This window comes from Aspergillus fumigatus, chromosome 5, assembly GCF_000002655.1.
Source record: "Aspergillus fumigatus Af293 chromosome 5, whole genome shotgun sequence".
Classification (NCBI taxonomy): Eukaryota; Fungi; Ascomycota; class Eurotiomycetes; order Eurotiales; family Aspergillaceae; genus Aspergillus; species Aspergillus fumigatus.
The window spans coordinates 108426-121315 of NC_007198.1; the positions used below are offsets into that span (position 1 = coordinate 108426).

At 47.8% G+C, this 12890-nt stretch overlaps 4 protein-coding genes across 4 annotated transcripts; 2 read left to right on the top strand and 2 right to left on the bottom strand.

The window, feature by feature from the left end:
• Nucleotides 1–993: 993 nt before the first annotated feature.
• AFUA_5G00390 (fungal specific transcription factor domain-containing protein) lies at nucleotides 994–3743 on the top strand. The gene is made up of 6 exons (XM_077804698.1): nucleotides 994–1336; nucleotides 1427–1770; nucleotides 1833–2391; nucleotides 2469–2507; nucleotides 2573–2641; nucleotides 2743–3743. The coding sequence occupies exons 2-6, from the start codon at nucleotides 1640–1642 to the stop codon at nucleotides 3670–3672; spliced, it is 1728 nt and encodes a 575-aa protein (XP_077660837.1). The 5' UTR covers nucleotides 994–1336; nucleotides 1427–1639; the 3' UTR covers nucleotides 3673–3743.
• Nucleotides 3744–5096: 1353 nt separating this feature from the next.
• AFUA_5G00400 (putative aminotransferase, classes I and II family) lies at nucleotides 5097–6474 on the bottom strand (the record flags this gene model as incomplete). The annotated part of the gene is made up of 2 exons (XM_743207.1): nucleotides 5097–5792; nucleotides 5839–6474. 2 exons carry the CDS (start codon nucleotides 6472–6474, stop codon nucleotides 5097–5099), a joined length of 1332 nt encoding a protein of 443 aa, XP_748300.1.
• A 792-nt stretch (nucleotides 6475–7266) lies between these two features.
• Nucleotides 7267–9142, bottom strand: AFUA_5G00410 (uncharacterized protein; the record flags this gene model as incomplete). The annotated part of the gene is made up of 2 exons (XM_743206.1): nucleotides 7267–7440; nucleotides 7502–9142. The coding sequence occupies 2 exons, from the start codon at nucleotides 9140–9142 to the stop codon at nucleotides 7267–7269; spliced, it is 1815 nt and encodes a 604-aa protein (XP_748299.1).
• A 503-nt stretch (nucleotides 9143–9645) lies between these two features.
• Nucleotides 9646–11405, top strand: AFUA_5G00420 (putative MFS transporter; the record flags this gene model as incomplete). Its single annotated transcript, XM_743205.2, has 3 exons — nucleotides 9646–9909; nucleotides 10021–10558; nucleotides 10672–11405. The coding sequence occupies 3 exons, from the start codon at nucleotides 9646–9648 to the stop codon at nucleotides 11328–11330; spliced, it is 1461 nt and encodes a 486-aa protein (XP_748298.1). The 3' UTR covers nucleotides 11331–11405.
• Between the last annotated feature and the right edge of the window lie 1485 nt (nucleotides 11406–12890).

Sequence of the window (12890 nt, forward strand, 5' to 3'; positions counted from 1 at the left end):
TACGAGATCGCACATCAGCCTCCGTGATCAGAGTCCAACGGTATCTCTCAGCACTTTTTGCCCGGTACATTTGTTTCTCAGCAACTAACCTGGAGCCGCCATTACTACAGCCGAAGCGCCCCCAAAATATCTCAAGGATATGACTGTGGTGCCTACAATTCTGTAATCGTTGCACCTTCGCTACCCACCTGAAACCAAACTTTGGTGTGTGGTCATATACTTGAGATTCTGGTCTGTATATTGCAAATAAAGGTAAGAAGAAGTCTGGAGGGCTTTCTAAAGAAAAATCCTATTCTGACTGGTGGTATATCTGCATCTTCATATCTGCATCTTCATCTGTTGCTTTGATGTCTGTTTAAGGGATTTAGCGCGCTTGGGCTTGTAGATTAGCTTGTGTAGAAATTCAAAAAAACTAATCAGCCCATGCGCGCCAGCGCTGGTTACTGAGGCCGCTAGGTCATTAGGTGTTGGCACCACTCATGGAGCATTGACAATGAGTGAGGTCTGAGTCATGGGAATTGTTGGAGGAACTGGGAGGTGGACACTCTTGTCGAGTTGTTTATATATATATATATGAATAAGTGATAAATGTCAAACAGGGGTCATGTACGTACATGTACATATAAGATAGCCCGAAAAGACTAGAGTCGGTTGGAGCTGTAGAAGGTGAGATTGTCTCAAAATATCTTGCATAACTTGAAGAATGTTCAGTCGATAATCAAATCATATCAAGGATCAGGGGTCAACCTCAAGTAATATTAATATTTGCTCGGTCAAGGGCCGGGAACCGCTGTCCGTATTACGTGGGCAACATAGCCCTCTTAAATGCCGTAGATTTCAGATACCGCGCAACGAATCACAGAGGGTTTTCAAAGACCGGCTGCTGCTGTTGCCCCGCGACTACCAGCTAATCAGAATCATTAATACGTATTAAATAATCACTGAACTTGGAAATGTCAACTGCAACTCCGACGCCTGTCACAATAGGGACTCCAACTCCTAATTTTCCTTTGAAGGACTTCTTGAAATTGCTCCTGCTAGTTGTTATGTACTCTCCCGGTCTCCCTTTCTATATAGTGGATTAGGCGCTTTGAGTTTCATTCAAGAAGGATCAAAAAGAAAAGAAGAAAGGAAAGAAAAATGCCGTCCGCTTCTCGCCCCGTGAAGGTGGCATGTCTAGCCTGGTATGTTTCCGACTGTCCGGTAGGATCTGCTTTTATCTAGTTATGCAAGGGGGATCAAAGACCGAGCGATTCACTGACGTCGGAATTCATTCTTAATCCATGGCAGTCGAGCCTCCAAGACTCGATGTGACGGGCAGCAGCCTTGTGCCAATGTAAGAGCTGCTTTGTCTACTGCGAAATAACTGATGAACCAGAACTTTCACCGGTTCTGATCCGATCATATGATGGTAACACACCTACAGTGCTCCATCCACCAAGAGGAATGCCGATATCAACCTAGCCGGCGAGGTGGCGCCCGACGAGGCCCTCTAGCTGCCCAGAAGCTGGCCAGGAAAAGGGCTCAGCGGGCTGCAGACATAGCTAATATCAATAATCACGACGAATTCGACAGTAATGTCTCCGGTCAAGGCTATAATTTCCATTCGCACCTTAGTGCTCCATTTCCTTTCCCTTCCATGTCGCGATCGACCATCTCGCTAGAGTTTCCATCTCCACCGAGCGGATTCGTAGATCAGCAAGAGTCTTCCGGAGGGACTGTGGAGCTTCCTGGAGGGAGCATCCGAGTTTATCGTTGTGATCAAGATTTGTATGTCAATCCGATGAGACGAGCTACCAAAGAAGCGAACCTTGAGTCTGATGACAGCGAAGAATCAACGCCTACTATATCTTCATTCATCCTTACTTTCCCTGTCTGCCTCCCCCAGCAGCGTCTCAGTACGAAGACACGCACGAGGTCCTCAGCATCCGTCCAATCGACGCAAATCCTTCAATTTTACCCTATTGGCCCGCTTCATCCCTGGGTCTTGCCATTGCCGCGATATTGGTGCTGATTCCTCCTCTATCAGGAAAGCCACATGATGCAACACAAGGTGATGATGATAATACTGTCAAATTGCGACGCTCCTACGCTGATTTATTTGCACGATCTGCCTTGGAGTCCCTGGAGGAGTCACTTGTACCGCCCTTCAATGTCAATTCGGCCAATCATAGTCTCCAGAGTACCCTACATCCTGAAATCCCCCAGAAGATGGAGCCTGTGCTTGCACTAGAGCTTCTGAGCTTATATGAATGCTGCCACCGAATGAATGTCTCGAAAATGCGCCTTCGGGCAAACCAGGCCCTAACCGTTGCTATGGACTTATCCCTGCACACGCAAGATCAGTGGACCGGTTGTTTGGATGCACAACGTCGGTGCTGGTGGGCGACAGTCCGTCATCCATTTTTCTTTTGGATCTTCCCTATCTTCCATCACTAGCTCTTGGCTAATGTCCCGGCCTGAAGCAGATTTTTCTAGTGTATTTGTCTTCTATTATGAGCTCGGCCGTGAGTTCAGTGTCATCAAGTGAATTTTACACTGTAAATTGAGTTTAGCTGACTACATACAATAGGTCCCGATCATCACGTTCGACGATTCTCGAATCACAACTGTCTTTCCCGAGTTCCGGGGCTGCCGTGAGGTGCGTCAATGACCACTGTCTGTTGTGACTGATTCCATATATGTTAAGCCTGTCGTTTCTTTATTCGGTCTGACCACATCCGATTTGCTCGGCCCCTTTAGCCATGGCCCCTTTTGGTGAATGCCGAAGTAGTGCTCCTCCGCAGCTGCCAGATTGGTCGCCAACTTATCAGAGAGAACTCGAACAATGAGAGTATTCCACGGCCTGATCAAGGGCTACCCCATTCCATAGGAGAGGAAATCCGTGCCCTAGACGCCCTAATTCTCGAGCTCGCCGCCGAAGCAGACCGATTTCTCTGTGTGACCAACTACCAGGGTCCCAAAGCCGACGCCTCGCGCAATTTATGGGCCATATCCAACGCCCTAATCCACACAGCCAGAATCACCCTTCATCGGACGCGCGCTTTCCTAGATCCTCCAGTACTTCTAGATCAGCACTGCGACGTTCTTGCCACAGAAACTTCCTCCTCCTATTCATCTTCTTCATCTACTACTACTTCTTCGCAACCAACGACACAGCGCCGCCAACTCTCTACGCCCCGAGCAGCCGAAATCAGCTCCTTTTTCCCCTTCACCGAAGAGCAATCGGTCCGAATATGTCTCCATTCTGCCCTTGTCGTATCTCGGGTCTTCCGTCGTCTTCCTTCTCCGGACCCGACTTACTCTGACATGGGCCATGCTGACGTGGTGGTTGTAGGAAGACCCCAGGCATCATGCTGGCGACCTAAGTTAGCATCACCCCGGTCTATACCTTATATGGCCTGCTTCCAGCTACAGAGCTTCTATATTCTAGCGATGGTGCTGTGGCGGATCCGCACGGCGATGTGTTCTGGGAATATAAGTAGCTGTGCTTACTTGCTTGATCGACCGTGTGCTGCGACGGAGGTCCAAGATGCAGAGCGGTTGGTGGAGGAGCTACGGTATGGGATGGAAGCGCTAGAACGGTCGATTGCGGCGGATGTTGTCTTTGAGGGTATAAGAATGATACATAAGGAAGCAGAGAGAGTCTACGAGACTGTTTTGATGGACTAATATTGTATATTCTTTATGGCAACTGTCTTCGGAGACAGGAAGTGATAGACAAAGTCAACGACTAGTGACTCATTAGGATTCCTGTCACCGTAATCACGGAGTATGAATCAGACTTACCTGGCGTGTTCAGTTGAACGAAGTTGCCGTCCCTAATCGTAGGAGTAATATGCCCCGCAGCCTTTACGTTGTAGCCCAACACTTCCTTGAATAGCCTAAGCCACCCGGCGTTGTCCATCGCCGTCTGATTCCATGGTTTCTACCCACAACATGTAATATAACCCGCCTTTTTCTACAACATCTCATCTGAGAACTCGGTCAAAGGGACAGTGAAATACTCAAAGGGGAGCGGGAGAATTTTGTAAGGGTGTTGTAGCAGCGCCTTCTCCTCCTATAGCAGCCCAGAGGGAATTTCCAACGCTATTCATCTATATTGCCCCAGAAGAAATAAGGGGACTCATCGTCATCAACTTATTTCCAGTCGGAGGAAGCTCCGTTTCCAAGATCTTATGCATCATGATCATATATTTCTGATTATGTGAGAAAACACCTTCACTCTTTTCACAGAAGCGGCATTGTGAGCCTGAATACCATTGCTGTCTGAAGAGAAACAAGTCTGCTCATTTTCGCATCTAAAGAACCTCACTAAAAGCTTGTCTTATAGAGGAGGTGGTTATTATTATTATTTTTATTATCATCACTGCTTGCTACAGCATTCATGATGGCATCCAATAGTGCAGGCCCAGATTTTGTAGGCGAGTTCGCCTAGCGGTCGAGCAGGATTATGAAGGGCCATTGTCCGTGCGTGCTCAGCTGGGACTCTCAGAAAGAACTAACCGATCAGGTTTAGAGACTTCTGCTGAAGTGCCATGCTTGCGTCGTCTTCGCGCATTCGCCAACCCAGATCGGCATCCGAGCCACAGAAAGACCAGTTTTGGTCGGATACGCATTTCAGAGCGATTTTTAAGCCAGTCGTCCAGGATGTTAACGTATCTCGTGAGAAGCATGACCGATCGCTACTCGAATTGGATTTAGAACTGGAGGATGGCCCAATGTTGGATGGGAAGAACTGGGACAAATTAATAGTAAACCATAGTAAAAGACCAACAGTGACCTTCGAAGAGACTTCAATGTTTATGAGGGTATTGCATCCGGTCAATCGGCGGGTGGTGATGAAGGGGGGCAAATAGTTGGAGGCTCGGGTTATCACCTAAAGGGAGGCGCGCCTTTGCCCTTTTCTATTTTAGTTCCTCCTGCCAGGTGCGAATTGAAATGCAATATTATTGGCATTGGAATGATGGACGAATCCTTATAGATGAAGCCTGCCTAAGACACTCTGGGACGTGTAGATGTATTATCCCCCCAAGGGATATTGCTGATTTGACGGACAGCATAGAAGGCTGATCGGATCAAGATACATCTCCACATCATTGTGTAATAGCACGGATAATTCGTGCCATAGCCTCCTCCAGCCAAGGAAGAGGATGTGAGAACACCAACCTGAACCATCCTGGCTTTTCCGATCCGTAAGCAGTTCCATGAGCCACATATACCTTATTGTCCAGTAGTTTCTGGAATATAACATCCGTGAGCTTCGTTCCCCATTCATCTTGTCCCTCTCTCTGTCCGACTTTTTGTTCGTCAGGATGGGCCTCGAGGTACCTCTTGCCCAGATTCACCCATAAAAAGAACCCAGCATTACACCCGTGCATATACTCAATCCGGTGTTTATCGAGGAGCAGAGCGAGAAACTCATGACACTCGGACAGTTTCTCCCGATTCATCTTGATATAATTGTTGGTGAAGGTATCGTCCATAAGAATTGAGGTAGTGATCTGGTCTGACAAGCTGGACACAAATGAGTAAAGGGATAGGCATTTTTGGGCGATGTGAAAGTCGGGGCTTGATTGTGAGATGACGGCACCAACTCGAAGGCCGTTGGCACCAAAATCCTTGCTCATTCCCCATAGTACATGTACGAGACTAGGGTCGATGAGGTTTGTCGTATCTCTCGATAGTACAGATTCAAAGGACGTAAATGGGACATTGTCGGGGTTGTCTACGCGGTTGTTCCAAACTGACAGCGCGTAGATTTCATCGCTGATCAAGTGCATTCCTCGTGCCTGACATAGTCTCATCAGACGGTCCACTGTTTCACGCGGGTAACACCCGACCCAGCGGGTTGTGCGGATTGCAGAGCATGACAGCCCGCACTTTCTTCCCTGTGCAGGCTTCAAATTCTACCGCGGCTTCCTCGTATTTGTCGATTGTTTTTGGATCCAGGGGATCCTGAAAACCTGCCAGATGGACGGGTACGACCACTGCCTCTGGTCGGAGCGAAAGGTCGGCAATGAAGGTACTATAATACGGCATCGCGAGGAGGACAGCATCTCCCGGGTTCAGGAAAGTCCAGCTCAGGTGTTCGATCGCCGAGGAGCATCCATTTGTGACCAGCACGTGGGAAGGCTCGATGGGTCGGAAGGGTTTGAACTGTCTGTTTAGAAAATGAGACACAGCCTTTCGAAGGGCGTGGGAGCCCATGCTTCCATTGTTGTAGGTAAGGTGTTCGGCTGAGAGACGAATATTGGCGTGGATATATTCGAGCAATGTGTCATGTAACAACGTATTCTCGGCCATTCCAATGGAGAGGATTCCTGAAGGATTCCTCTGGGGGTGCCACATGTCGCTGATGACGTCCCATGTTATTCTCTTGCGGCCCTGGTCAAGGGCACTCTGGCCACGCGTGGAAAAGTATGACTCGGACGATCGCGGCAGAGAAGAAAAAGGTGGAGTGATAGATCCCATGGTTATATGTGATAGAATATGGATCTTCTTTAGAGTCGTAGAGTAGAGTGGACTTAGAGTGAAGGCGATGGGAAAGTTCGATGCACTCTCAGGCGGTTAGGGAGTAAGGAACAGACATATCTTATAGTCGTTTGCTTGACCTCGGGACCCCAAAGTTACAGACCAACTTTCCGATATCGGATAAATATGAAGCCTCTATAGAACCTTTAATTGTTCATTGGGATCAATTACCAATTACATATTAACTTTAGTTCCAACATGTAAGGTCTCATTGTGATAAACCAAGGTACAACTTATCGGGGCACTGAGTGGAGTTCTGATGCAATGAGAAATAGCAACCCCGGAACTGGGTCAGTCGGTGTTTGATATAAATATCCGATTCGCTGGTCATGAAGGAAGGAGTTGCCCGAATAACTTTAAGTAGAAGCCAAGTTCGACAATAGTTCCGTTCTTCTATCGCTGTTGTAGTAGAGAGGGCATTGATGGAGCCATTTACTACTGTCTAACGTATTCTGGAGAGTGCCAATGTAGCTAATTTGCATCTTAACCAACAATCAAGTTCCAGTAACCAACTATAGGAATGTATAGAATAGCTACCGTGAATGGACGACATGCCTCTGAGGAACCAAATAGTAAGGTTCGGTATCCATGTGACGGGATGATGATTCTTCATTCATAGTTAACTACTCTTGCTATCGTTGCAAGCAGCATACATGTGTGGGGTAGGTTGACACACAGTATTATACTACAAAGTGCATATAGTCTTGTGCAAGGCCGCAGAGTTTTGGCGCCTCAGCATGTTTTGCCCATCACTCCTCTCCCTCCTCCTTCTTCTTGCTTGTTCTTATTAACCTTTTTTTTCCTCTCCTGCCCGTCCATTCCAATCTCCAGCTGCACTCCGCATTGGTCGTCTTCGTCCCACTGTAGTCTCTCATTCAGCAGAACAGCATCCGTTAGAAAGAACTTCTGGCGCATGAGAAGTATCCAATCTACAAAAACAAGACGCCTTAATCGGCACATCAGCTACTGCAAGAGCCAAAATAAGCGGCTGCTCAACAACAGCCGCTTCCTCGTGCCTCCCCAATCGAACCAAGCATTCATGATACCCCTGCAGGGACCAGACATTATTCGGGTGTCTGCGCGGCCGAATAATTGAAGCGTCTAATCCCAGGTCTGCACGATAAACCTGCAATGCTTCCTCAAGGTAACCCTGCTCCATCATAAGAGCAGCATACGCATGGCGAACCGGTTGCATCCACGACCAAGGCTCGCTGTACGGCAACTTATCTTCCAGGTCAATTGCGCGGCGGAGCGCGGCAAAGGCTTTACCGTAGTTTGTGCAGCGGTACTCAATTTCTCCTTCTAGCATTGCATCTGCGACTTTGAGAACGTCGATCATCTTGCCATTGTAGGCGCGGCGGGTCTCAGGGACCCGCGCCCATGCATCATGGAAGAGAGACTGTTGCTTTTTTGCAGAGGGGATGTCTCCTGTGGCTGCGTAGGCGATGGCCCTGGCGTAGTAGGTTGTTGCTGTGGTGCTGGCATAGAGGGTTTGATTTTGTGGTGGTTCCATGAGTTTGAGTTCCTCCCACATGCCGAAGCGGACCATTATGTGCAGGCGAATGGGCATGAACTGTTCTAGCCAGTCTGCCATAGGTGGAGACCGGATTTGGAGGACTTCTTCTGGTACTGTGGATTCCATGCGTGTGACGGCGTCAAATGCGACCTTTGATTTGCCGGCGAACATCGCTGCGTATATCAAGGAATGATAGTCGTGCAGACGGTAAAATGTATAGAAGTTTTTGGCGCCTGATTTGCGGAAATATTTATCGTCTGCCAGGGTCGACTTGTAGTTTGAGGATATGGACCGCCGCCAGTCTCCAATAAGGATGTCCAGATGTGTTGGCATGTGGTGGATATGGCCAGCATCAGGGACAAGGTCCCTTAAATGATCTGCAGCGTTGATGCCCAGCTCAGGGGTGGGCGACATTTCAACGAAATGAATGTAAAGATGAAGAAGTCCCGGGTTACGGAGTGCGCCATCCTCCTCCTGTGCCAGGGCGCGTTCGAGTACGGCTTTCACCTCCATCGTTGGCGCCTTAGGATCCGGCTTACCCGTAAAAAGATCCCACAGCGCCCATGGTGTCATATTCATCAATGCATCAGCGTACAGCGTAGCAACATCTAGATCCCGTCTGTAGGTTTCGTAAACCGTTTTCATGGCAGCAGCATAATCCCTATTAACGGCTGGATAGTCCTTAGCGGGCTCACTAGTCGGGAATCGAGATTGAATCGCATCAACCAAGGCTCGCTCAAGGGGTGTTGCTCTCACAGCGGCGTGTTTCCTTGCCTCTCGCGCTGCATTGTACCCGCGTTGAACGGAGGTGTGAAGGTCGCCCTGGTCGAACTTTTCCCACTGTTTGTTGTAGTTGGGGCCGACTGCGTAGGCAAGACCCCAGTACGCCATTGCGCATTCAGGATCATGTGCGAGGGCTTGTTGGAAGCAATAAGCTCCTTCTGCATGATTAAAGGAGTATACCCCAGTCAGGCCTCGGTTGAACCAAATTTGAGCATCAGTGCTGGTGGTGGTGATGGTGCGGCCAAAGGAGCCGAGGTCATAGTATTCGTTGCTGGCTAGTACTGGGCTCATGGCTAGCAGGGAAGACATAATGAAAGATTTGAATATCTTGGAGATAATGAATCACAACTGACTCTCAGAAAAAACAACGTAGGATGAGGCCGCAAAAGGGTTATCAAATTGGAAGATTATATAGTTCGCAATCTGGAAGTCTGGATCCACATCACGACCATGAGGGATACTTGCTTAATAATGAATTAATGTAACTAACTATGGTCCATGAGGTAAGACTAGAAACGCTTCGATTTTGGGTTCTGATTTGTCCTTCAAACACCGAAGAGGCCGAAAATTTCATAACGATCAATCCCCGGATCGTCGTCTCAGCCCGGTACTTAATCCTGTATACAAGCCCTATTCCATCGGAGAATTGGTGGAGATAAACCTGCTCCAGCCAGCCTATGGTTTCCGAGTCAGAGCGGGTATACCAAGGTCTTCAATGAGAAAACCTGTCTTTCATAACTATATAAGGCACACTCGCAGTCCGACCGCCATGTGCAGTCCATCAGGAGTTTGGGGTAGCCCTTTCGTCGATAATGGGTCCATCCGCTGGCGAAAACGCCCATGAAACGGATCAAGAGAGTCGCTACTGCTCATTGATAGATTTCGATGCAGATGACCCCGACCTTCCGCTGAATTGGTCCTTCTCCCGGAAGATATGGGTTACCTCGATGGTGGCCATCCTGAACTTGATCGGGACAATTGCTAGTAGCATCTTTGGCACTGGAATCAAAGAGTTCATGCAGGAATTCAACGTTAGCAATGAAATTGCCGTTCAGGGAACGACGTTATTCTTAGCGGTACGTTAGATCCCCAGCCTTGCTTTTCTGGTCTCAAGGCCAGCAGCAGATGTAGTCAACTTACACTTCTCTTGTTTCTGTCTTTCTTTTTTCATACTCACAATTTTGCAGGGATACATTTTTGGATTCCTGATCTTCGGTCCCCTCTCTGAGCGTTTCGGCCGTAAATGGCCCATGCTAATAGGCATCACTGCATCCTCTCTCTTCGATCTGATGCCCGCACTAGGCACCAACGTCGCTACCGTTCTCATCGGCCGGTTCTTCGGCGGTCTCTTTGGAGTAGCGCCAGTTGCCATTTTTGGCGGAGTGCTCAGCGATTGCTGGCCTCTCGCACAGCGTGGCATCGCCATGGCATTGGCGGTGTCGCTGGTATTTTCCGGCCCTACCTGGGGCCCGGTATGCGGGGGGTTCATAATGGGATCTCCGTCCCTTGGCTGGAGATGGACTATGTGGGTCGTTGTCATTATCGGACTGGGCTTTACACTCCTTTGTGTGCTCCTTTACCCCGAGACGTATCCTCCTGTGATCCTACGGGCCAAAGTACAGGCTCTGCGAAGGAAGAATGGGAATCTGAATATCAGGACTGCATTGGATAAGGGGGGGTTGAGCATACAGGACATTATGAGTGTTTATTTGGTCCGACCATTCTGTGAGGTTTCCCATTTTCTCATTTTTAAAGACTTTACTGAGCATAGATGTGATTCTCTTGAAAAGAACAAAAGAAAGAGTATTCACTAACAAAACTCTGTTGTCGTGAATTAGGGCTCCTAGCAACCCAACCAATCCTCGCTCTTTTAACCTTATACCAGTCCTTCGTCTACGGTGTGATGTTCCTCTTCTACCAAATGTACCCGGTCGCCTTCGGGGACGACCGCAACTGGACTACAAGCCTAAAATATCTGCCACTTTTAGCGATTATCACAGGCACCTTCGTAGGAGCACTTGGCATCGTTCTCCACAACCAACTCTACTTCCGCCATCACTGCCACAATCCAGATGGTACGTATATCCCCGAATCCCGTCTCCCGCCCATGATCGTTGGATGCGTAATGGTCCCGGCAGGAATGTTCTGGTTCGCCTGGACAGCGTCGCCAGACAACGTTTCATGGGCGAGCCCTATCTGTGCGAGTTTCATGACCGGGTGTGGAATGTACCTGCTCTTTATCCAGGGATGGAATTATATAATTGATTGCTATACGAGTATGGCGAATAGTGCGATGGGCATTAACGGGTCGATGAGGAGTGTGTTTGGAGCCGTGTTCCCACTTTTTGCGAATCAGATGGTGGGTGCGCTGGGGGTTGCGAAGACGACGACTGTTTTGGCGGCTGTTAGTGTCATGTTGGTTCCTGTACCGGTTTGCTTTTGGTACTGGGGGAGTAGGATTCGGGCTTGGTCGTCTGCGGAAGTTATTGGGTCTTAGGTGGGGAGTTCAGTGAAAGAAATGCTTTAAGGGTTCTTTGGTCCTTGATAGGTAATCGATTGATTATGGATGGTGTATGCGTGGGTACTACTACGGTGATAGGGCTTCTGTTCCGAGATGTATAGCTACACCATGTTGGCAATGGTTATTTGTTCCACAATGAGGCTCATAATGGATGATAAGCCCGGAAACAAATTGTTTTATAAAGACTACTCGCTCCTTTAAAGCAGAAAATCTGTACCAGCGGATGTATAGCGATAGGCCAGGAAAGTGACGAGAATTTCGACCTCGTCCCTGCGAGTGTTGGTTCTGACAATAGCCTGGATTTCCTGCGAGGCTTCGAGTCTATATGTATTTTGAGGATTGGCAGCGCTTAGTCTTGTCGCGAGGGGTGTTCTTCAGCATGGCCTCTCTTAGTGTCCAACTGAGAAGACATGCATGCAGCTAGAAAGCAAAGCTGGAAATGCTCCTGAAAAGCACAAGACCTAGCTAGAAACATACCACTGTTTAACAACAGAAATCGGCAATCTTATTACATAAGAAGTGTACATGTTCAGCACCATATCAATAATATATTTATAGCAATCAAAAGCTACGGAAAGTCGCACTCTCACATCATACCTCACTCCCTGAATGATATTGGTAGCGTGTTCCATGTTCTTAACTTTTCTACCCCCCGTGCCTGCTAAGATAGTTCCATTATCCTTATCCTTGCTTTCGAGCGCCTTTAACCTTACTACCTGTATGTGTTATATATTGAGGAAGCTTAGAAGGTAGTAGTATTAGAGAGAAGTTTAGACTGGCTGACCCAACCCGCAAACCCAAATCCAACCCACCCAACCCGGTGTGGGTAACCCATTGGGTTCACGTGATAGGCAGAATTCTAGAATCTCTCAATGAGAGATCATTCTGACTATTAAAAGTACTATGGACTATAGTCACGTGCATAATATGGGGTAAAGTGGTATCCATACTCCGTAGCCCAACCCACGTGGGTTTTGCGGTGGGTTTTCTATGCTATGGGTTGACCCAAACCCAGCCCATGACCAGTCTAGAGAAGTCCTCTAGTCATCAGCCCAGCACATCCTTCATTCCTTCTGCTATACTTGTGAATAATATGAAAAAACACCCCTAAACCTATATAGGTTAGGTTATATATGTGTATACACTCTACCTATATTATATTGACATACATAATGATATATATAAATTCGGGTCTTATCATCCCTAGTAGATATAAATTTTATGATTATATAACTACTGTTGTCATGGGACTGCGGCCTACGGGGTAAGTGGTATATAAGCAGGTTCTGGGTTGATGATTCCAAGGGGAATCATCATTGTGACCTTTTTGGCATTGTGGATAGTAGCTGCCTAGAAGTTTAGAACCATACCTTGAATACCTTCTGACAACTGTGAACTGTCTGGACTAAAAGGTCTGAATTCTATCAGATTACCTATACCTGTGTAGGTTAGATACTATTAACCTTATCTAGATAAATTGGTTTTAGCCTTTTAGGTCAGTCCTAACCCACCCATATTGAGGGTTGGGCATGGGTT

Excerpts from the sequence above, each read along its gene's own strand:
- AFUA_5G00390 (XM_077804698.1), top strand. The coding sequence starts at position 1,640 with ATGTCGCGATCGACCATCTCGCTAGAGTTTCCATCTCCACCGAGCGGA. Across the intron at positions 2,392-2,468 it reads GTCGGTGCTGGTGGGCGACA|ATTTTTCTAGTGTATTTGTC; the intron begins GTCCGTCATCCA and ends GGCCTGAAGCAG. Across the intron at positions 2,508-2,572 it reads CTTCTATTATGAGCTCGGCC|GTCCCGATCATCACGTTCGA; the intron begins GTGAGTTCAGTG and ends TACATACAATAG.